We start from the raw sequence: 25,194 nt of genomic DNA on the forward strand, positions 1-25,194 counted from the left end.
CTGTGTTCACAATGAGTTCATCGAGTTCAGGAACATAAGATAATACATCTCTTTAATTTTTACGGAACACACAGAATCTAAAAAAAAAAAAATTGCTAAATATTATGTTTTTTGTCTATACTTTGCTGACTTTCTTAAATCACAAACATTCGTTCAATTTAAAGTTTTTATCGCCTACTAATATTGTCAAACATTATTTTGTAGCCTTCACAATCCTACATGTATTTTGAACCAAAATCTAAATTACAACTACATTACAATACCATTATATTCATTTCTTAGATATTCTGCAAGTTACAAAACGACTAGACTATGTTCAAAAACTATTGCTTTTCACACTCGCCACAATGTTGTTGTTCTTTTTCCACTTCAAGATTTATAATGGAGATTCCTTCAAAACTTGTGACGTCATTCATTCTTGAAGGACACATTTTCACTGGATTCAGGAACTGAAGAAATTCAGATCATTTCATTGTTCTGTTGGTTGAGATCCTTGCATCCATTCAGAGGTCCAGACTGAAATATTTCTCAAACTTCTTCATGTGTTCAGCCAAGGCGTCATAGCACAGCATATATTGCTCCTGTTAATAGCAAGGTTTTAAATCATTCTGTCATATTGAACACTTATGAAATTATATCACCTACACCTGCATATACATTTTGTAGCCTACTTTGATGAGGAATGATGGCATGTATCATGTCCACACATTTTTCTTTTCAGTCAGAGCATAATTTAAACTATAATACATCTACATCTTAATTTTCATTTTGACACAGTTTAAAGCCTATACTCGTGAAAAGAATCTCCAATACTTTCTTGATGAATAGTATTGTCAAAACAAATGTTGCAATGTTCATACATTTTGAATTCCTTATTGTTCATCTCGCATGACGTCAAACATTTTTGCGATTGAGAGTTAGTTAATACCTGATAAAAAACAAGAATTTGTGGGTCTATACATGAACAGAAAATAAACGCACACACGTATATATATATATATATATATATATATATAAAACACGGGGCCACCGGGGCCACCAAAAATGAAAGTCGGGCCACCAAATTTTAAAAAAGGGCAAATTTGGTGGCCCGCCTCGGGCCACCAAAATTTTTTGAAAAGTATGTCAATAAATTCATACATTTTTGCGCCGGAAATTAGCAGTTAAATTTGTTCAATGGATGGATGAAAAGGACTGAATGAATGCCTGAGAGTGAGTGTTGCAAGTTTGTTGAAGTTTATTTATGAGTGGATATGTCCAACGTCTAATTCTTACCATCATAAATCTTGAATATTTGACTCATTAAAAAAAGGACTTTTAATGTTTTTTATTGTTGTTTTTTCGGGACACCACATTTTTCTCTTGGATTTTAGGATTTTGGATATATATATATATATATATATATATATAACATATATGTAGATGTTAAAGTAATATACACACATATTGACAACATAGATTTATTTTCAATGCGTACAAAATCACGTTTCACCATCCCGCCATGTTTAGGAGTTTAAGCCTATTGCTGCTTATATCATGGAATGACACGATAGAGAAATGCATTATTGCCAATCTGTATTTATTAAAATTCCAAATTTTAGGTTGATTCCCCCTTCTTCAGGGAGGAAAATACTAACTTATCTTTACTGTAAAGATAACTTAGCAATAACTGAGACAAGTATAACCGAACTTAACGTTATGCGAACAAGATAAGTGTATTTGAGAGTATGAGTGAACATTAACAAGAAAATGATTTGTCCTGATAATCACATCTATGAATTCAGTACAAAATTAAACATCTGTGTGTAAGATGATACAGTAGTATGTGGGAATCAACCATGTGGTCAGAGGAAAACGGTCGATCAGATGATCAACAGGATTGCACACCAGGTGGTCAGAGTTGACCAACCAGGTGCTCAACACAGATTGACCGAATAATTAGGGGAGTTTAAGTATGGGATTACGAGGGGGCAGAGGAGACTGACTGGGCATCATATGGAGATTGACTAAGTGACCAATGGAAATCAACTAGATATTCGAGTTTGACCAAGGAGGTACTACACTTCCTCCTTGGTTTGACTAGTCAGTCACTTATCATTGACCAATGTAGTGTAAGTGAGGCTGCTGATCATACAATACTGTCTGGAAGATGGTGTGATAATATAGCACGATTTCAACTGACATCAAGTACTTACAAGGCTTTCAACCATGTTGGCTCTGTTTCCACCCAGCATCATATCTGCCTGGAAGACGTCAATCGTACCATCAGAAATCATTTTCTCTGCTGCGGAGTAGACAGTTGCAAACACACCACAACGTCCGATGCCATTCCTGATAGTGATAGCCCATGGGAGAAGATAGAGTGCTTGATTAATTCTCAGACGCTCTCAAAACCATCATCTTAAAATGTCATTAACAAAGTATATACTGGCAGACTTGATATAGTCATTTTTCCTAAAAACTTGAGACTTACAGACACCATCATCGTGATCATGTCATTTACAGAATCGGTACTTTTATTGTAGAAGGATTGAACTTAGTTGACTTGTCATTCAAATACTATTTTGCATGCATAAAACTTTGCAACACTGTTTTTGAATGAATTTCACACACATCTGATACTACTGGTAAGCTCAAACTGCATTGCAAGATTTATATGTGAACAGGACTGTCAAGTGTCATGTGTCATGGGAGGAGAACCATCTGTAGGCAAAGTATAACATCACAAACTTGGCAAATTACTAAGTCTGTATTAATGAGAATGGTCTGGCATTTTATGAATATAAAACTAGTCCTTATTATTGATTCATAAAAGAAAGTGCAGTTCTTGAAGAGAAAACCATTCAAGTGAGAAACATTTGAACTATCAGAAGTAATGCGTACTCAGTGGAAGGAAGTTGAATGTTTGATATAATAGGAAGAAACGAATACAAATGAAATAGCTTTTTAACTTATAACGGACGAGACTTTTATTTAAATGAAACCAGATTGTTGACTGAAGCCGTGAGGGACAATAATATTGATCACTTAAAGAGAGATCCGGGTCATTCAGCTTCATGTAAGTTATGCAGAGGACATTACATTACATGTTCCTTTAGAATTGGTTTACTCAATCATTTTACTCTTGAGTCTTTATAAGACGTGTTCATACCATGAAATGAAAGAGGTTCACTTAACTTTGTCACATAAACCTTGTCTGCAAACTCTGATGATAAAAGAGTCCTGTCTGAAAGCAGCTTACACTATATATACATAGTGGTATAATTGTCATTGCATATAATGTGTTGACTTACATGCAGTGCAAAAGAATTGGTCCGGAGGAATGTGATTTCTCCATTGATTCTTTTGCAGCATCCATCACAGCTAGAAGTGGTTTGATGAAGAAAGGTCTTGCCTGCCTTGCCAACCATCCTAAGACCTGGTATTGCTGCACTACCAACACCTGTTGTTGAGGGAAACAAAAATTATATTTCACTCACCAGCTGTGATCCATAGCCTCCATTATACAACACCTAAAGATGATATCAAATTGTCATTGGCCAAGAACATGTCACATGACATTTTATAGAAAATCTCTATCAAATTCTTTGACAGAGACAGCCGTGCATTAAGCCCCTTCATGGGCCTAAAGGACGTGTCACACCATTCCGGGCAAGCTACGCGGGCTTGTGGCGAGGAGGTAGTTTCCAGCACGTAGAAGATTTTCAGCGGGCGAACAAGAATGTTTGCAATTTTCATTCATGCCTTGTCATACCGTGCGGGGGAACTTCTGCGGCTTGACTTGCGGGGAAACAAATTTACTCCCCGGAGCTCTCCGCAGTTGGTCCGCACCTGACAGTATCTAGCGCGTAGTTGCCCGGAGGGGCTCACGCAAGTCCGATTTAACCGCAGCCAAGTTTTGAGCATGACCAAAACTTTTTCCGGGTGAGTCGCGGGAATGCCCATAGAGGTCCACGCAGAACGCCAGTAGGAGACCCTTGGCGGCAGTACTTCCCAGGCAATTTCCACGCAGGTACTTCGCAGTCCCGTATGCAGCCAAGATAATGAAATTCTGTGAGATTTCAGCCATTCCATTAGAGGAATTCCTTCACTGAGTTGTCAGCCCCCACGCGACTGGTACAAAGGTCACACAGTATACTCACAAGTATAACGCGTCCAGCAAGTAAGACACATACGCTGACTCGCACAAATCCTTTTCCGCCCTCAGGAATGTCCGGTATGCTAGAAAATCCCTACTCGTAACAAGCCCGAGCAGCTTGCCCGGAAAGGTGTGACAGGGCCTAAACACGGTTGCGGGTAAAAAGATATGCGTGTGCACCTCCGGGCGACTACAACTTTTGAGATACATGCTAGGTACTGACATGTGCGGATCATCTATGGGGACCTCCGGGTAGTCAAAATTGTTCTTTGCAAGTCGCACGTAAAGCTGGTGGGACACGGCCTTTATGGACAACTCCCGCATGACGCACGTACGGCCCCTCTTAACGTGCAAAGCGCCAGCAAGTTCTGGTTTACAGGCGCTGCGCGATACTGGTCCCTAACATTACAGTGTGCTCACAGCTGCCCCACATTTCCAGTGCGTTACCTGAGCCAGCATGCATGGCATTGTATCAAAGATTGTATACACTCCATGGTAGGATCTTTTATTGTATTACAGCTGTGCTTTTTCTTTTGACCAAAGAGTATAGAAGCTAGCTAGCGCTAGCTTCTATACTCTTTGCTTTTGACTTTGATCTGCTACGTGGACTCCTGTGATCTCAAATCAAGCCGTCAACTTAAGGATTTGCAATTTGTTTTGTTTTCTGTGCTTTTACACAAAATCATAGTCGGGAATAGGCATAGTCTAGTCCTCTATAGTCTCTAACGTGAGAGATCTGATTGGTAATTATAGATCTAGTCTAGATCTGCAGACATTTCAGATCGATCTATCGCCTAGAACGTTCTAGATCTAACTTTAAGTGCATACTGGGTATAGACCCTGCAGAGTTTCATACAAAAGCAATTGATTCCTGTGTGGTCGATTCATGGCGAGCGTTTGAATACACTGCATGGGTGGAATTCATGGGCTAATAATTGTTAACATTCATTTTTTTTTTGGCCTTCCCGTGTTGCCGATCATTTGGAAACAAGTGATTTGATAAGGACGTGAAGGTGTCGCATAAAACGAAAAATTTATGATTTTGTTCATGCATTGGGCACATAATACCCCACGCAGCGCGAGATTGCCCCCTACAGTGGCTTATTTCACGCCTCGTGCAATATTCGAGCCCAATGCATTCACGACTCATATTGCAGGGCGATCGATGCGCCTCATGAAAATTGAGTAAATATATTTCAAAATTTCCATCTGTAATGCATAATGTGATCATAGAAGGCAAACACCAAGCACTGCATCGCTTGCATATTGCAGTTTCTGAGTATTGTTTTTTTTTTTCAATTAGGCCTAACTTGGCGACCTTGTAACATTTTAACGTTTTAGACTTTCCCAGTACTCAAAGTTGACCAGCATTATTAGGTGTTGTATTATTATGCGGTGAGAATTGGGGGCCACAGCCCAAATCTGTGGAAAGATATTGAATAAACCACAACAGGTACTACCCTGAGCTCAATGCATAGGTACCTATCGGAAGCAAGTTCATTGACCTTTTAACCTTTGACCTTGTTGGATCGACTTCACCCATATTTGAACCTCACTGCAATTTAGAAGGTCATATACCTGTTGTGTGAGTTTGGTGGTCATAGCTCAATGCTGTGGAAAGTTAAAGAGAGTAGAAATCTACCGGTACATGAAATCGTTTACGCCGACAACGATTTGTTGTAATTTCTTCTTTTTTGTTTCGCCCACTTCTTGGGCGAGACAAAAACTTCAAATAAAGGCCCAATATTGAAAGTACAAAGCTACAATATTTACATTGCTGTTAAAAATACCATGTCGACACTGCTTATGAGACACCAGTAAATCAAATGATACAGTTTTCATGAGATGAATCATGACAATCATGCAATAATGATCCCTGAAGAACAAACAATGCAAATAACATGCATCTTGTGAGAGTACAGGGAAGCCTATACTAGTGCCTTTCATATACGAAGGTTAATGTTTCTAGTTGTTGTTTTCATTTTTATTCGGACAAAATTACAAGATAGTCCAGATTCAAGCGCTAACTGTTGCAAGTTCTTTGGGGACCACTTCACTGGGTTATGCACCCTGCTCTTTGGGTGATCGAATGAATGAAATGGGACTTCTAGTCAATGCTAGTGTTGGCAGATATTCTGTGGAGTCTACTCATGCACGATAAAATTGCAAAGCAGCGTGGATTCGACAATGGCATTTACAAAAAGCTGTTTTATGTTCGTGTTTTAGATAACTTCATTTCAGTTGTAACGCACATGAAGTTTTTCTCGATCCGTGTTATTGATCTTGACTGATTTTCACGACTTATTTCAATGCTGAAATACCCAAACATCCTCAATTTAGTTGATTGCATGTTTGATATCTCATTCTACAGCTGTTACCCATCTTGAGTCTTAATTCAACTGACACTGTTACATTATAACCTAATTGGCACTGGCTGAAAATTCTGTGGACATATTAGGATTAAGATGATTTACCTCTCTCTTTCAGACAAGCACAGCAATTGATTTGAATTGATTGGCATGTCAGAATCAAGCTAATGAGTTATGTTCCACATTATGACATTACCTGATGTACTAAAACCCCCAACTCACCTCCTCCTCATCTCCTTTCACATGAAACTCTCTGACCGCGTAGTCTTGTCGGCTGACCTCGGCTGAGGTAACGGTGACACAGAGGGGGCCAAAGTTTGCAGAATCCTGATCGGGCCAGTACTGGACACAAGACTGGTTGATTGAAAGGAAACCACAAAGTCTGTGTGGTGATATTACCAAGTTCATCATTACAGCTACTTCGTTTTGTTCTCAAAGTATATACTGTTTTTGCTTTACAAACAACTATAGAGCATAATGAAGTGGGTTTTTCGAATTGTAAAGGGAGCCATTTTAGAATTGAAAATACACGCATCAGTGAATCCCGCTTTCTCCCTCCCCTCCCCCTTCCTCTCCATTTCTCCTCCTCTCTGTTCAATTATCGTATGGATATATTTCTGTACAGGTTTGCGTTTTTCCCCCATTTTTCATTTTTTCCCCAATTATATGTCACTCGCATTTCTTGTATTACTCTTAATTTGTAAGTACTTTTTAACCAGTTTTGTGCGTCCTCCTAACTATTCACTCTTCTCCTCCATATATCAGCTGGTCTAATCTTTTCTCCGTTTCTTTTTCACAAACACTGATTACTCGGAACCTATACAGCCAAACAAGCTTGCTTTCATGTAGGTCCCGTCAAACTTCTCTTTGTTCAACCCCATTTCCATTTCGACCAGTTATCATTACAATTGCTTTGTTATTACCATGTATATTGTTTGTTTTTGCACATTGTTAACAAGGTTAAAGAACTTGTACTATCATTTCTGATGAAATATTTATAAATTAGACGCATGAAAATAAATGAATTGAATTGAATTGTTCAGATTATCTCCCCTGTCTCTCTCTTTCGTCATATTTCCCCCGTTTTTCGGTTTCCTTCATTTTTCTTTTCTTTTCGTGCTACATTCTTGTTTACTTTATTATGGTTATTCCGTATATTTTGTGAAGCAATTCGTAACTCTGTTTGTATAACTGAACTATGGGTTGTAGAGTATGATAAACTTACGACATTCAAACTTTCAAACGTTCTTCTCTTGCATACCTAACTCTGTGTAATAGTGCTTACAAAATTGGTAATCTTTTTATCTTATATTAAATTTGAACTACAAATAGTTTTAAGTGTGTCAATTCAGTCTTGTCACATTCTTTTCATCATTCTATCAATGGATTTCATTTTATTTGGGACAAAATAACATACCTCGTCATTCTCATCCATCTGATTGAGCATGATAATGACGGGACACTTCCTTTCGTAGACGAACCTCCAGAATTCTCCTCTCGCGTGCGGGAGAGGCATCTGTGTTGCCACGAAGACATCTTTCCTCATGAATGTCTGATGGAGAGGGTGACAGATGCGATGTTGCAAACTTGCTTCAATCTTATTGTTTCTCTATGTATAGGGTTAGGGTCGTGTATGGTTATTGGTTTACTTTGAAGTGAGGATGAAGATTAGGGTTAAGTTTATGTTTGTGGGTAGAATTTGTGTTGGGATGAGCGCGCAGATATTTCATGGGAACAATTGTCGCAGGAGCAAAAATCATGTCAAGAAAGAATCGAAGAACCATTGCATAACAAACATTTAAAAAAAGACGTAACATTACAAAATGAAGAGTATATTGCTAAGACAGAGAGAAAGACAGATAGAGAAAGAATAAACTTTTAAAAAAAGACAGAGAGAGATGAATTTACGAGCTTTACAGACAACAAATACATGACATTACTAGTAGTTAACTATGAATAGCTAAGGAAGAGGATACAACTTCAGGCAAGAAGGTGATATGTCACTACCAACTACAGATATGAAAGAGACAGGACATTGCAAACTACAGACAAAAAGATGAGAAAATAGCACAAATAATATCCTTCATTAATGAAGTCCTGCTCAATAATTGGTTTACACAGCATCATGTGACTCCACATAATGTTGCTATGATGTCAATGTTAAAGACAAACTGCTGATTTTAGTATTGATTCAAATAATTTATGTAATGAACACTCGCGAATTTCCTGATATTACTCTTTCTGCATATTTCTCGCCATTGATTTTAAATACGGACTCGTGTTACACAACGCTCTGCCCCTTAAATGACCGTGATATTGTAATTAAGGATAAACCTTATTCAATAACATATACCATAATCATTCAATAATTTGTGTTCTTTTTTTCCAAAAAAAAAAGAAAACACAAATTATGAAGGAAAGCGTAAGTTCACACCCCCCAACAAGGTCCAGTTTTAAGAGTTCGTGATGAGAATTGTTGGGTCTCAAGCATATACTGATATTCGTCACAATACAATTGTAAATTTGTCAGATATTTATGTTTCATTAGGCAGAGTAAACCCGCATAATTGCAAGCGAAATGCAAATCTCCCGTGGGTTTCGAAGTCATTGCGTTCAGTTAATCGCAAAAACAATAACTATATTTTATTGTTATGTTTTTAAGGATAAACAAATAGAACAACCACACAAAAAGTATACAGCCTATGAAATACCTACCATAGCTTAGATATTACGTTGAGAGATAAAGAATTATGATAGTTTAAAAAACTTGACTTTACTTAAAATGATTTGCGCCATACTTGAACATTGATTAACAATTCTATAGATAAACATAGGTAAAGAATCTTCATCAAAACTCAAGTATAGGTAATGGATTTGAAATAAAAGATTTTCATAGAATGGAAACATTTAACTGTTTAATCAACGAATTTTTACTATTACAATCTTTCTAAAGTCAATCCGGTGTCTCATCACAAATTCTATGATTGTTTTTATTTTTGTATTGTATTTCTATTTTGTTCTCTGCATTATCACAAATTCTCATTTCTACGCAGCTCCTGCATTTTTATTTACCAGCCTTTAATAAAACAATATGTGTTTCTATGTGATACTAAACACACTAATATTTTAACATTTGCAATATTCATATAATATGTTTGGAAAATAAAAATAAAGATAAGAACGGAGTGATTGTAACAATGTACTATACTGTGACGTATATTGAAGGTATAATGAATCATGCAATGATGAATATGCATTTTTACCTCAATTTTTTGTTTACCCTTGACATTATTACCGCTGATGTTTTCACCTCTGATATTCATACCTCTGCCGTTTACCTCTGATATCTTTACGACTGACATTTTCACATCAAACCACAAGGATTATCAACAATCATTGTATCGTATCATCAAGAAGGAACCTAACTGGAAATTCGAAACACAAAAACAATGAAAAAAATAATATATCTTTTGTTACAAATTAAAAGAAATAGTTCTCACTGTATGAAGAAATCATAGTACAAAAATTAAGCATTACAATGTAATCTACAGCTGGAAGAGAGAAGGGTAACAACTGCATACCAGGACATGAAACATGGAAATAAACTACATACAAGAGAAACACAATCTATTACAGATGCCAAACTGCTAACTCTTCACTAAGAGTAAAGCACACACTATATCAGCTACATCATAGGAAAAGTATAACAACAATATGATTTGTATACCTTGATTGATTCACTTCATATTTGGCCTTCTCATAGATCGTTAAGTAATTACAATTCATTTGAATATCTAACAGGCTGCCATATGTATCTTTGGAATATAAACATTATCAATCTGAACCCTGATGCTGTCCTAGCAATTCAATGGTAACTGAAAGTAAAATATGAATATGAATTTAGTAAATGAGGCAATATCCCTGAAAAATAATTTTTTAGTGCCGCCATCTTAGGTTGAATAGTCTACAATAATAACTGAAGTGACGCATGGAAACAATGAAAAGAAAAAGAATACAGAAAAAAAGATCCACAAAATTTCACCGTGTATGAAAGGTACCAGTGTTGGTACGCATTTCTTCCTCTTGATACTGACATAATGTTAAGGGTAAGGTATTTCTAATTCTTACTTACGAAAAAGGCAAGTCGAGTACTTTTTTTTTCATTATGCTAGAATAAAATATGTTGGCGTGAACTGGTAATCAAATATTTTCTGGGTCATCCTTATAGGTATGCTCCCTTTCAAATAATTCATGGAACAAAAAAAAAAATCAGATATCGCAGTTAATATATGGCGTATTAAAAGCGTTTCAAGAAGACAGAGAGAAGATTTTTTTGTTTGTTTTATTGTTCCATATCCCACGTTTAAACAAATACACCACAAACATAACAAAAACAAAATGCGTGGGTGAATTATTAAATACAGCATTTAAGACAATTAAAAGGACATTCCAGACGATTTTCATGATTTAACATCATGTAGTAAATAAATCGACAACTCCATGTATAGATTTATGGAATTTATTGTGATTCTTGAGCAGAAAAACAATACTTTGAAAACCTTAAACAAATTACACTGAACAAGGATGATGACATAGGAGGTTCACATATTTCAGAAATGTGGCAGTGTAATTTCATTACAGAACCGCTTGATTGCAAGTTCACCTGTGTATAATCTATGCATGCCTTCTTCTTTTGTTTTGCTTCCTTGAGCCCCAACTCATGCATTCTTATGGTGACTCTGCCATGTCATCTTCCTCGTTCATTGCAATTGGTTCTAAATTTTGAAAATATTCTTATTCTTCATCCTAATTATGACAAATTCTGAAACTCTGTCCTCAGTAGAACTAATTTATAGTTGTTCAAATGTATAAAAATCTGCAAATCATCCGGAGGTCTCCTTTAAATATGTGAAACATATGGGGAATGTATATAAACACATTGTTTGTATGGTTATATTGCTTGTATAGATTCCCAGAGTGAGAAGCCCGTGAGTTTACATGAAACAGTTCACATGAAGAGGTTTTCTGTTCTAGAAATAACCATTTAACCTGATGATGTGAATACTTACATCAAGGAATGTTGCTTTGATGCAGTCTTCTATTTCAGCATACTCCATTATCTCAAGACTGTTCCTCTCCACTGCGGATTTCAGATCAGATAAATTTTGTATGTCACTGGACATTATTAAAGATGGGTGAGAAGTCAAGCCTTGCTAGCTTGCAACTTTCCAGGACATGTGTATCTAATGAAGATGTTCACATTTTGTCTCATTTCATTTTATTTCATTTATCAATTTTCCACACAATGTACATTACTTGTAAAATACATACAGATCAATGAGCAATAACAAAAAAAAATTCTGTGTATACAAGGATGAACATGGATAATATTCTAAATTACTAATGCATTAAGATTAGACTAGAATATCATATTGGAAAATGTAAAAAAAAAAAGTGATGTCATGGGGGAACCCACAGAGAGTAAATACGTGTGGGGGAAGATCCCTCAAAAGAAGTTTTTAGCACACATATTCCATGCACGCACGTATACAGAAACATGCGTGTGCTCACGTCATATATACAATGAAGAGAAGGGAAAGAGAGAGAGAGAGAGGTAGAGATGAAGAGGGAGAAAAGAAAATTGATATTGTGACGGTTTTTGAAATAAGAATAATGCTGCATACGATTATGTTGTACGTGTACCACTATTCACCTATATTCGCCACGTGTATTCACGAACCCTGTTTGAACCCTTCGATGTGATTGTTAAATGCTGACACCATCATGTTTCGAACTGCTATGCTGACACCATCATGTTTCGAACTGTTACAGTTTCATCTAATAATGCATCCCTGATCTGATTCTCCATCCATAGAACTAGTTCGGCCCGATACCAAATAGCTGGTCCAGTTGCATACTCACTAGATCGGTCCGCCTTGATTCTAAAATTGCCCTCCTTTGACCAAGCTTGAATGTAGACCAGACCGACTTGATCTCAGAAAGATATAGGTCATGACCCAGTTATACATCCACGCGCCTCTGCCCTTTTTGAGAAACTGGATGACCCAGTTACACATTGTTCGCATGGTAACTGGATCGCCCAGCTTTATGGCACGCGACATCCCAGATCGTATATAAACGTCTGTTTTGGTAATTACAAAGGGAGAAGAGAAGAGAAGAGAGGAGAAAAGAATTCCCTTTACGCCATGCTTTTACGAGACTGGACTAAGAGTTAGTAGTTCGAGACCGCATGATGTGTTAGCCCTTTTAATGTCTCTCTGTTACATGTGTGATGTTGTTTTGACGCTCGTCTTTTCAGTACGTGATGTCTTCTTTTAATAAAATACGAATAAAGTGAACTCGATACTTCTCTTGTAATTAATTGAACTCTACTCTACGACAAATTGTATGGGATATATGCGTGTGCGTGAAAACATAATTTGAACTCTCGCCATCCATGACATGCATCCACAACTCTCATCACGAACGCACCCAGAAAATTCGTCGCAATGGTGTCAGGAGTGGGATTAGCGATCTTTAACACGTGCCTCAATTGTGCTATTTGATGGATTGACTGACGAGCAATAATATAGTTATTAATTGAATGGACTGCTCCACCTCTAGATTGATTTAGCGAATATTTGTTGACATTGATTTCCGCGAACTCATACCATTTCTGAAGAAGCAGATTGCGACCATAACAATCTGAATTTCGATTTCATTTATTTCTTCTACGGAGAACTATTTAGTCGATTAATCTACAATGTCTACCAGACCTAAGAAGAAAGCAGAGCTCCAGCGTGAGCTCAGACATTTGCAAGACGAATTGGATGCCGCAAGACGGGAGCTGCACGAACTAAAAGACACTATTCGCCATGACTGCGATGACGAGGAGGTGGTGGTCGCACCACAACACGACTACGCAGGAAAGATGGACGTACAGCTGCCACAACAAGATTCATTCGACGGATCGAGGCCGTGGAGCAGTTTTGTGGCCTCGTTTACTAATTTAGCTGCCGCCTGTGGTTGGGATGACCACGAAAAACGATTTAGACTGTTGGCGTGTCTGCGAGGCGACGCAGCAGACTACGCCTACCAGCAGCTACCCGACGACGTTGTCAATGACTATGGGAGGTTGACAAACGCATTGGCAGACCGATTTGCGGCGAGAAGGACCCCGGCAACGTTCATCGCGCAGCTCGAGTCGCGACGGTTGGCACCACGGGAGTCGCTCGTCGATTTCGCAGCCGACATAAAGAAACTGACCACGTTTGGATACCCAACCGCCGACGTCGCGACAATAGAGAGCATCGCGACCAGGCACTTCTTACGCGGCCTGGGGGATAACCAAATGACTTTGACAATTGGTATGCAGGAGCCGCAAACGCTACAAGAGGCACGAGACATTACCGAGAGGTACCTCAGCCTCAGGGAGGAAACGGCCAGGAGGCCTATTCGTTCGATCTCCACTTCGAATTCGGCATCAGATGTGGTCACCGAAGATCGCTTTCTTTCGTTTGAAAAGCGGGTGATGGAAACGATTGAGAGGAGGTTGAATGCACTCACGGAAAAGGGAGGCTCAGGCCGTGATCGCAGCAATCGGGATCGTTACAGTAGCGGTGGACGTTGCTATGAATGTAACAAAGAGGGACACTTCGCGAGGCAATGCCCGATTAGATACCAGCGGTTTCAAAGACAGGCGCAACAATCGCGGTCGGAATATCAACAGTGGCTGCCTCCTAATACCTCATTCCAACAGTGGCAGCAACCCCAGCAACATCGATCCTGGCAACAGCACTGGCAACCACCTCAACAACAACAACAGTGGCACCCACAGCCGCCACCACTACCTCAGCCGTCACAACAACGGGACATGCCACCATCGAACGCTCAGGATCAACCGACATTGAATCGTGCTTCTCAATCGGGAAACTAAGCGGGGCCGAAACCGTCGACCAGGGACCGGCCCTCCCGTATCCACCAATTGAAATTATTAGGATAAGCGAACGCTCAGGAGTGTCTGCTAGCATTAATTCAATTTTAAATGGTGCAAATACACGATTACTGGTCGATTCAGGAGCCGCTGCCACTGTAATTTCCCCCAAATTACTTGCTGCCATGCCTGAAGAAACTCGCCCGAAGTTGCGACAATTGACTGAAAATGTACAACTCCAAGCAGCAGACAGCGGACTGATCACTGTGTATGGGGAAATTGACATTGATATTAGTTTAGAATCTGATGTTTTTCCATGGTATGCATATGTCGCCGATATCCCTGACGATGGATTGATAGGCTTTGATTTTCTCCATCACTATGACTGTGTTCTCGAAGCTCGGCGAGGACTTCGCATTGGCCAACGACTGTATAAAACTGCTGTAAATAGAGAATTTAACATGTGTACTGTGTATGTTAAGTCTGATACCATAATACCTGCGAACTGCGAATACATCGTTTGTGGAACTGCGGAAAACTTCGAGTTTGATTGTGACAACCCGTTTGGAGTGATTGAGCCTATTCAAGTTGATGCGCTGCCACTCCATGTTGCCCATTCCGTGGTCGATGTCGCCCGTATGCGCGCTGGTAGTGGTATTCCAGTAAGAGTTGCGAATATAAACGATGATGATGTACAACTTTTCGCCGGAACGAGGATAGCATTCATTCAGCCCGTCGTTTCTATTGTGGATGTCGCTGAAGACTTTGAAAACAGTGAATCATCACCCACGACTTCGACCCCGATCCGCAGTTTAAGGTCTGGGGACCAAACGAACTTTGACAGCTGGTCGGATGAGCTCAAGGATCTGTACACTCGTAGTTGTAAAGGACTTGACATCGGCGGGCGTCAACGACTTGCTGCACTGTTGGACAAACATAGGAAATCATTTGCGATGTCGGCCGACGATCACGGTCGCACTTCGATCGTTCGACATGCAATAGATACTGGTGATGCAGCACCCATCAAACAACGACCGCGACGACCACCACGGGCCTTCGAAGGGGAGGAAGAGCAGATTATCGCGGACCAGTTGAAATCAGGAGTTATTCGTGAGTCATCGAGCCCGTGGTCGAGTCCACTGGTGTATGTGAAAAAGAAAGACGGGACTACGAGGCAGTGCGTAGATTACCGGAAACTAAACGAAGTCACAAAGAAAGACGCATACCCGTTACCTCGAATGGAAGACTGTTTAGATTGTCTTGGTGGTTCTCATGTTTTCTCGACACTCGATCTCCAGTCTGGTTTTTGGCAGATCGAGATCGAGGAAGAGGATCGCCAGAAAACAGCATTCAGCACCCGAAACGGACACTACGAATATGTGACAATGCCATTTGGCTTGTGTAACGCGCCAAGTACATTTGAACGAGCAATGGAATTACTCATGAAAGGCCTCCAGTGGAAGACGCTTATATTGTATCTCGATGACATCATTGTCATGGCCCCATCCTTCGACGACCACCTGATTCGACTAGATGAGGTTTTGTCGCGATTATCTGCAGCAGGCCTTAAACTGAAGCCCAGCAAGTGCAGTTTATTTCGCCAAGAGGTTGCTTACCTGGGACATATAGTGAGCAAAAATGGAATCAGACCCGACCCTGACAAAATTCGTCGAATCAAAAGCTGGCCGACGCCGACGTCGATCACGGACGTCAGGTCGTTTCTCGGACTGTGCTCCTATTATCGGCGATTTATTCGCGGATTTTCATCAATAGCGGCCCCTTTGAACAAATTGCTTGAGAAATCGAACAGATTTGAATGGGACGACGATTGTGATCGGGCCTTCAACGATCTCAAGACGACACTCGTCAGTGATAGCGTGATGGCCTACCCCCGGGATAGCGGATTATTCATTCTGGACACAGATGCTTCCGCGACCGGCATTGGTGCTGTTTTGTCCCAAATGCAGTGGGATGAAACGAGCCAAAAGGAAGTCGAGCGGCCTATTGCCTACGCTAGTCGAACTCTTACCCGATCCCAACGACGATATTGTACTACACGGAGAGAATTGCTTGCAGTGGTTTCATTTGTTCGTCATTTTCGCCACTATCTGCTCGGACGCAAATTTCTTATTCGAACAGACCACTCATCATTGCGGTGGATAATGTCGTTTAAAGAGCCCACAGATCAGATGGCGCGCTGGTTAGAGATCCTGTCACAGTTCGACTTCGACATCGAACACCGAGCGGGCAAGAAACACGGAAATGCGGACTCATTATCTCGTATGCCGTGTGACCCTGATTCATGCGACTGTTACGACGGGTCTACTATCTTGTCAGATTTGCCATGCGGAGGCTGCACAACATGTCATCGACGACATCGAGAATGGTCCGACTTCTTTTGTGTTGATGACGTCATCCCGTTGTCATCAAAGAGTGTGAAGACCATTCACACGAATAAACCCGGAAGTGATAATGTAAATCGAACCTACTCTGCCAAAGTTAACTGTTGTGCCGACATGATTTTTTTATGCCGGCTCTGTCATCGTTTTTCTTCTTGGACTGTTATCATATAATTTGAATAACTTGCGCATTGGATTGTGTAGTGCTATTGTGTGCCTAATTTTGGGCCTCGCAGTTGTGATTAGGGGAACGAGTGATGCATTTTCGTTTTTGAGCAGGGGACATTGGCCTACCCCGGGATTTCTGAGTTTACGTGTGAAGAAATGTGCATCGATATCGCGAGTGAAGGCACGAATAAAGCGCAAGAACGCTGTCGACATCGCAAAGAATGACTCTCTGTCCTGCGTCTCCGAAACAGGCGCCGTCGCTGGAGATTTCTCCGGGCCGCAGGGACAATTTCTATGCAATATCGAACGCAATGAAATGATAACCAAGCAGAAGAACGATCCCGACATCGGAATTATCTACGAGTGGCTGGTCGAGTCAGCAGACAGACCTGATCGAAGCCGGGTTCACGACAAAAGTCCAGCAGTGCGTAATTTGTGGTTACTGTGGAAACAACTACAGATAATTGATGGAGTACTGTACAAGAGGAATTATACAAACAACAGGCTGACAACGAGTTTACAGCTCGTCGTCCCGGCAAGTCTTCGTGATGAAGTCATGAAGGCCAACCATTCCTCAAAAATGTCTGGCCACCTGGGAATTAAGAAAACTTTGAGCAAAACATCACGAGGTTTCTACTGGTTTAACATGAAGCAGTCAGTGAAATTATATTTGGCTAACTGCGTATCGTGTGAAGCTAGGAAGAAGCCGACGACCAAACCACGAGCTCCACTCGGTGAATACACGTCTGGGTCGCCGATGGATCGCGTCGCAATGGACATATTAGGCCCATTTCCGACTAGTGCGAAAGGGAACCGATACGTACTCGTCATTGGTGATATGTTTACCAAGTGGACAGAGGCCTACGCCATCGCGGACCAGACAGCCCCGACAATCGCCAACGTGATCGTACATGAGTTTATAGCTAGATTTGGGACGCCCTTAGAGATCCACACGGACCAAGGGAGAAACTTCGAATCCGACCTCATGCACGAGCTTTGCCGACTTCTCGAGATTACCAAAACACGCACTAGCCCTTACAGACCTAATTCGAACGGGATGATCGAACGGTTTAACAAGACGCTTGTCGACATGATTACGGCGTTCGTCGACAAGAAACAGACGAATTGGGACGAAAACCTATCCCTCCTTACGTCAGCGTATCGCAGCACCGAGCACGAATCAACCAGATTTTCTCCGAATTTTCTTATGCTCGGTCGCGAGGTCCGAACGCCAATCGAGGTCGCCATGGGGATAGGACAGCCAGAAGACGACAACGGTGGTCATCTCCCCAACGAACACGCAGCTGGATTAGTCTCCGCGATGACCGACGCATCTAAATTGGCTAGGGACCACCTCGGTAAAGCACGGGAACGACAGAAAAACGACTATGATGCCAGGATTTCTATCAATAACTTCAAAGTTGGTGATTTTGTTTATTATGTGGATTCTACACGAAAGAAAGGATTGTCGCCTAAACTTAATCCACATAAATTTGTTGGTCCATGTGTCGTTGTCCGAATTCATAACGACGTCAACTTCGAAATTCGGACAAGTGCCAAATGTAAGGGGAAAACGTTGCATCATGACAGACTTAAACCATACATTAATAACGACATACCACAGTGGGCCATGAATTTGTCGCAAAGAGTGAAAATTTTGGATCCAAACATGCGACAGACTGGAACTCAGACTAATGTGAAGGACATAATGACCCCAAGAAAATCAACTCGAACCCGCTGCCCCCTGACCGTTTTGGTCACTCTTGATAATGTCACAGCCGGAATAAGTCAGAAAATCGTTCGCTCTCGCTCTCTCTTTCTCAACGCAATCAGCTACTGTTTTGTATTTTAACCAGCCCATTCATTTCTGGAATCTTTTATCCCGTCACCGTTTTTGGCACGAATGTGTTGAAGCTTTCTTTTTTTTTAGCCATAATGGATGTGAGCGAATTCATCTCTAAACTAGTCTCCTCCGAGATGCCGCCGACACCACTAGCTCCATCGAGACCGGCTGCGACGCCCTCATCGAACTTAAGAACACCAGCGGCGACCTCCACAACGGCTTTCTCGCCGATTTCGGAAGCAGGCGATGATGCCACCGGGTACGATTTTAATCCGGACCCCCTTCCTGACCCACCCCCACCGGTTTCAGCTTTTGTACCCACCGCCCCCAATAGACATGTCTCCCAACGGTCCCAGCCAAATCTAAGCCATGTCATGGAAGCCATCGCCGAAATGGAAAGTAAAATAACGCGGCGAATAGAGAAAGTGGCAGCCGATGTCGACGATCTCCGTCGGAACTTCGAGGTCCTAGGCGCCACCGTCCATCGGTGCTCGCTCGAGTCAAGGCTCTGCGCTGAAAAGCTAAACAGCAACCTTCGGTCCGGATTTAGCCACGTCTCCGGTTTGGTGGTAAACGAGAAGCGAGCCATCAAAAGAGCAGCCTCTACGCTTCAGTGTCTTCTTGACCCACCCCCCGAAAAGGCTATGATGACATCCATGACGACAGCGGTCCCGACGACAACTCCCCCTTCGACGACGGTTCCAGTCACGGCAACCGCCGGGACGCCATTGCTTGACGAAATGGAGTAATTCAAATCATCGGACTCATGTGCGATTTTTTTTTCTTTTAATATCCACGAGGAAACTCTAAAGGGAAAATATAGTTATAACCATCGTTTCTTTGTTCTCCTGTGATGTTCGAAGTTGGATTATACTTCATTCGAGAACTGACTCGTGATCATGATCCCAATTGGTTCGGAACGTTGAATTTGTTTCGAGTAAGAAACATCACTTTTGGACAATGAACTCATGCATGTTGACCAAAAGGGACAAATAATGACTTTGTGCATTTTATCATGTTTACCTGAAACGTGGAATGTTTATGCACTCATTTTGGAGATTAACATGTTTGTTTTAATGATTATACGTTGTTCGCCCACATATTGCAGATGTTATTTTCTATTGTATGCATTATGTCTTTATGTTGATTTGCATGTAGTAACGGTTATTTGCTCAAGATTTTATCAGTGCCTATAATATTTTGCTGCAAGTGACAGATCTACATACTTTTTCTTGTCATTTTTTTCCGAAAATCGAAAGAAGAAACGATTCAATTGGCTTTCTCGTATGCATTTTCAGCAAAACTGTGCTATGCTGCATCTGCCGAAATCTTGCGGAAAGGGAAAATCCAAAATCATCCAATTAAGTGGGGATGGAAATGGTATTTTCGTCCATCCATGTTTGCGCACGTTATCTTGAATATTTCTTCCCCCCCCCTACTCTCTCCAATCTTCTGCCCCTTTGCTGTTCTCTCTTCTCTCCTTCCCACTATAATCTATAATCCTACTATATTTCATATACCGATGCGGGGTTTTACAAATTGTTGCTTTTGTTTAAAAATTTGTTTGTTATCATCGCTATTGATTGTCGAATTATGATAAGTGATTAATTTTACATTATGAACGAAACTAATCATTTTCTTTTACCTATATATTCTGCCTTCTGTGTTTTCATGTTTTTGTTGCTGTTACTAATGTCAGTCTGTTAGTCAAGATTTTAATGTGAAAAAAAAATGGTAATCGCTAAAAACAAAACAGGCAAATTGCAGGTTGGTTCAAATCGTTAATGGTTTGTTTTGCTCGTGTTTGTTATGTCTTCGAGCACATATTTTTATTCTTGTTTGTTAACTACAAAATGAATATAGTTTGATATGTGTCGTCATGTGTACTTTCGAATTTGTATTTTGTCCGTTGTACATATTTGATTTTGCGTTGAAACTTTCATTTTTGTTCACTTCTAGAGGCGAAATTCATATGTGTCCTTACTACGTTGTCTTGACCACGTATTTTTTTTTTTTTTTTTTTGTCTTTCAGACACCCATGATTTATCGCCCCACGCCATTACACAGGTGGCCCGGGTTGGGTGAAGTATAGGCAACGTTATGATATTTGCGAGAGGCTGAGCCTTGAATCGCGCTCCCAACATTTGAGATAGGCTAAAACGCAGAGTCCGACATTCCTTAAAATGTATCGCATGTGCCCGATTTTACTTCGGTCAGTTTCCTCCGCTTTCTTCTAAAAAAAAAAGAAAAGAAAAAAAAAAGAAGTTGACCAAGGACGCAATGTTCTGCCCCTGCAGTGATACAAGTTTGCTGACTGGCATGTTCTCGTTTTTTTTTCATGTATGCCACGTTGTCCCCACCTTGCGGAGGGCAGTGGTGTCTTTGTATTTTATGACTCGATACCGTGTTATGACTTTCTCATTTTTATTTTTATTTGAACATAACGATTGTTTCTTATAATCTTTGTTGTAAATTTTGTACATACAGTTACACTTGTTCGTTTTTTTACGTTGTAGTATATCGATGCATTTCGTGTATATCAAAATGTTGTTATCCGCCTATTTTTCAGTTTCAACTTAATTCTTTCGTTATGTATTCACCGCGGTTTTTTTTATCTAAATTTTCTCAAATACCATTTTTTTTTGTTTATTCAAATCTCGCTCTGATTTAGGATTTCTGATTCAATTGGCGACAAAAACAAACAATTATACAAAAAAATAAGTGCATCAGAATTTTACATTGCAATTCAGACGTGTTCATCTAAATTGACAATGATATGTTAATATTACTTACTTTTCAGCATAAAACCTACATCTACCGAAAAAAAATTATCTTCCAAAGTCATTTTTGATATTCGAACCTTTCATCTTAATCCATGATCGGGGACGATCATTTTTTTTAGAGGGAAGCATTGTGACGGTTTTTGAAATAAGAATAATGCTGCATACGATTATGTTGTACGTGTACCACTATTCACCTATATTCGCCACGTGTATTCACGAACCCTGTTTGAACCCTTCGATGTGATTGTTAAATGCTGACACCATCATGTTTCGAACTGCTATGCTGACACCATCATGTTTCGAACTGTTACAGTTTCATCTAATAATGCATCCCTGATCTGATTCTCCATCCATAGAACTAGTTCGGCCCGATACCAAATAGCTGGTCCAGTTGCATACTCACTAGATCGGTCCGCCTTGATTCTAAAATTGCCCTCCTTTGACCAAGCTTGAATGTAGACCAGACCGACTTGATCTCAGAAAGATATAGGTCATGACCCAGTTATACATCCACGCGCCTCTGCCCTTTTTGAGAAACTGGATGACCCAGTTACACATTGTTCGCATGGTAACTGGATCGCCCAGCTTTATGGCACGCGACATCCCAGATCGTATATAAACGTCTGTTTTGGTAATTACAAAGGGAGAAGAGAAGAGAAGAGAGGAGAAAAGAATTCCCTTTACGCCATGCTTTTACGAGACTGGACTAAGAGTTAGTAGTTCGAGACCGCATGATGTGTTAGCCCTTTTAATGTCTCTCTGTTACATGTGTGATGTTGTTTTGACGCTCGTCTTTTCAGTACGTGATGTCTTCTTTTAATAAAATACGAATAAAGTGAACTCGATACTTCTCTTGTAATTAATTGAACTCTACTCTACGACAAATTGTATGGGATATATGCGTGTGCGTGAAAACATAATTTGAACTCTCGCCATCCATGACATGCATCCACAACTCTCATCACGAACGCACCCAGAAAATTCGTCGCAATATATGTCCTTTGTAAAAAGTTCACAATTTATGTCTTCAAGTTTTGTATCACCTACAATTTACTTCATGAAATATTTCCTGTATATATAAGCATTTTATTTCCTTGAACGGTTCATGAATTTGATTGACGCCTGGGAATAATGAACCTTCAGAATAACGAACCTTGGGAATAACGAACAGCTCCCGATAGCACATCGCTGTTGCAGTCTTCCATCGGAGACTTCAAATTCTTTTGATCGTGATTGATGGACTTTTGGATGATTTTGATCAGCCTCTGGACATTAGGGATGGCAAAAGATCACAATTATGCAACATGATAACAGTGGCGTCCCCTTTTTTGCTAAACAAAAGAATTAAAAGAAGTAAATGGAGGGGGCGCCTTTAATTTCGCAAAGGGGTTCCCCTGCCCCCTTCAAGGAATTCCAGGAAATGCCCCTGTGATAATGATTAGTTTTTTAGACAAGGCAGTAAAATAAAAATTGGGAAACATTAGAAAAGAAGAGAGAATGATAAAATGCTTCTCTATCTAAAATTCATACATTATACATGTATAGTAGCAGAGCATGGTAAAAGTTAAGTACATGAACATTCAGACTTTTTTTCAGTACATCAATTAATGACTTATCTGTTTATTAAAGACGTCAACTTGCTTTCATTTTCCGTCTTACAAGATCGCTGGTTAACTTTTAGTCCGCTGCACTAGCTGATCTTCCATTGGGGTCTAGTTGCATGAACTTGGAGCGGACCACTTCACCGTGTTATACAACCTGCTCTTCGCAGTTAAATAATGGATTTTACTGCAATCTTTAATTCATTATATTTCCATCATGTTACTATATTTACGTTATTTTATGAGAAGTCAATTACATTCTATAAACACAGTGACGCATATGGTAGCATTATGAATGCTAACATTTTTAGCTTTTTGAAAAAAAAACATGCTCATAAAGTTTATTTGTTTTAAGAATATAGAATTGTGTCCCTCTGGGCAATAATAGCAACTACAGAAGAATAACTAGGATTCCTCCTCATCTTTCTTTTTTTATGATAATGGATGCAAATTGTAAGTGTAATACCTCATACTCCAGTTCAATGTTGAGTTTGTTTGTCTGTGCATCCCTTTGATGGAGCCACATCAAATGGTCCCGATACTGTCTGACGGGGATCTCTGTGTGCCCACTCAGGTAGGCTTCGACAAGGGCGGTGTGGAGGAATATGTACTGGTCCTGCAGCAGGTGACATGAGATTAGAATAGAGTCAAAATGTTCACTCCTAACAATGTGCCTAGAAGAATTCCTGTACTTTTTCCCTTCATTTATCTGTTTATCACTGATTTTACGCATCTTCAAAATAATAAAAAACAACAACAAAAGATAAACTGCACAGACATGCATACTGCACCTATAATAGGCACTTTATGTTTACTGTGTACACTCGTATTAAATCCTTATTGTGCTCCGTTCTATTGTTGACCAACAGGATAACACACACCCTGGAGTACCTTTTCGCTGATTGGAACAGATGTCTACAAACTATCGCGATGTCAAGAAACAGATGACCTAACCCTTGTAGTTCCTTTTGTGTCACCACGGCTGTCTTCAGGACTGAAAGGCATCGCTTCAGCTGTGATGTGGGCTTGCTATTACAAATTTACAACTTTTACAGGTCAAGTTAGATGAAATACTGAATGCTAATGGGTAAGCTTAGCAAGTATAATAAGGTAACGTAAGTACCTGGCAGATAAATGGTAATCAATGACTGTCATTCGCCATAATCACGTGATTTTTTAAACAATTTCCTTTGAACCCTGAAAGTTCATATACTCTGTAAAGGCAGTTATTTATGAAATTTCGGGAAATTGTGTGTTCAAGATATGTGGAGAGCGCCTAGAATACTCACAGCAGTTTGAACCATCTTTGGTCGATCCTTCCTCATCTGTTTGATGAAATCAGATATGTTGACTCTTCCTTCCTCTTGGAGCTGGTCCAGCATGCAGTAAAGGGTGATGAATGTCCCTGTCCTACCAACTCCAGCACTACACAATGGACATTGCAAGCAATTAAAAATATCAAATGTAATGATTACAATACCATCTTCAAAGATAGGAAGCTTCCGTTTCACACGGATTTAATAAAGTGATTGAGCTCTCTTTGTTCACAAACTAACTGAGGATATGCAATGCGAAAGATGAATGGTCACAAGACTATCACACTTTTTTAAAGGTACCACAGGGATCGCAATTGTTTGGAATATTGCACGTCATGTAGCCAGAGCCAGTTACCAGTATTACGTGTCCATTTTCACTCATATCTGCAATGATTTTCATTCTTGGAAATTTCTTGGAAATGACTGGCTGCCCAGCAGATAAAAAAACGTTGAACGTAAGCCTACACCAACTGTTACGCTAGTGGGTTTATCTATGTAGATCATTCATTCTTTAAACATTTTCTAGCATATGAACAGACATTTATTGCACACCCACACTGCTTTGTTTTAGCCGGGCCTGCTGATTGGTCACATTCAGACTTGCCCAAGTGCTGGAGCAAGGAGAATGTGTTGGAGCTGTCTAT

The 25,194-nt window shown here is 40.1% G+C and overlaps 1 protein-coding gene across 1 annotated transcript in view; it reads right to left on the reverse strand.

The window, feature by feature from the left end:
- Positions 1-503: 503 nt before the first annotated feature.
- LOC139731507 (uncharacterized) overlaps positions 504-25,194 on the reverse strand; it is an 82,016-nt gene continuing 57,325 nt past the window's right edge. The window contains exons 18-29 of the mRNA XM_071642390.1: positions 24,524-24,659; positions 23,701-23,850; positions 22,787-22,898; positions 18,971-19,363; positions 14,254-14,530; positions 13,652-13,843; positions 11,577-11,682; positions 7,925-8,059; positions 6,730-6,861; positions 3,294-3,442; positions 2,196-2,331; positions 504-581 (exon numbers count right to left, since the gene is read on the reverse strand). Coding sequence (XP_071498491.1) covers positions 504-581; positions 2,196-2,331; positions 3,294-3,442; positions 6,730-6,861; positions 7,925-8,059; positions 11,577-11,682; positions 13,652-13,843; positions 14,254-14,530; positions 18,971-19,363; positions 22,787-22,898; positions 23,701-23,850; positions 24,524-24,659 — 1,996 coding nt within the window. The remainder of the gene's footprint in view (positions 582-2,195; positions 2,332-3,293; positions 3,443-6,729; positions 6,862-7,924; positions 8,060-11,576; positions 11,683-13,651; positions 13,844-14,253; positions 14,531-18,970; positions 19,364-22,786; positions 22,899-23,700; positions 23,851-24,523; positions 24,660-25,194) is intronic.

Source organism: Diadema antillarum, unplaced genomic scaffold (genome assembly GCF_040938485.1).
Source record: "Diadema antillarum isolate AM-2024a unplaced genomic scaffold, OU_Dant_1.0 seq00000376_RagTag, whole genome shotgun sequence".
NCBI classification, from domain to species: Eukaryota; Metazoa; Echinodermata; class Echinoidea; order Diadematoida; family Diadematidae; genus Diadema; species Diadema antillarum.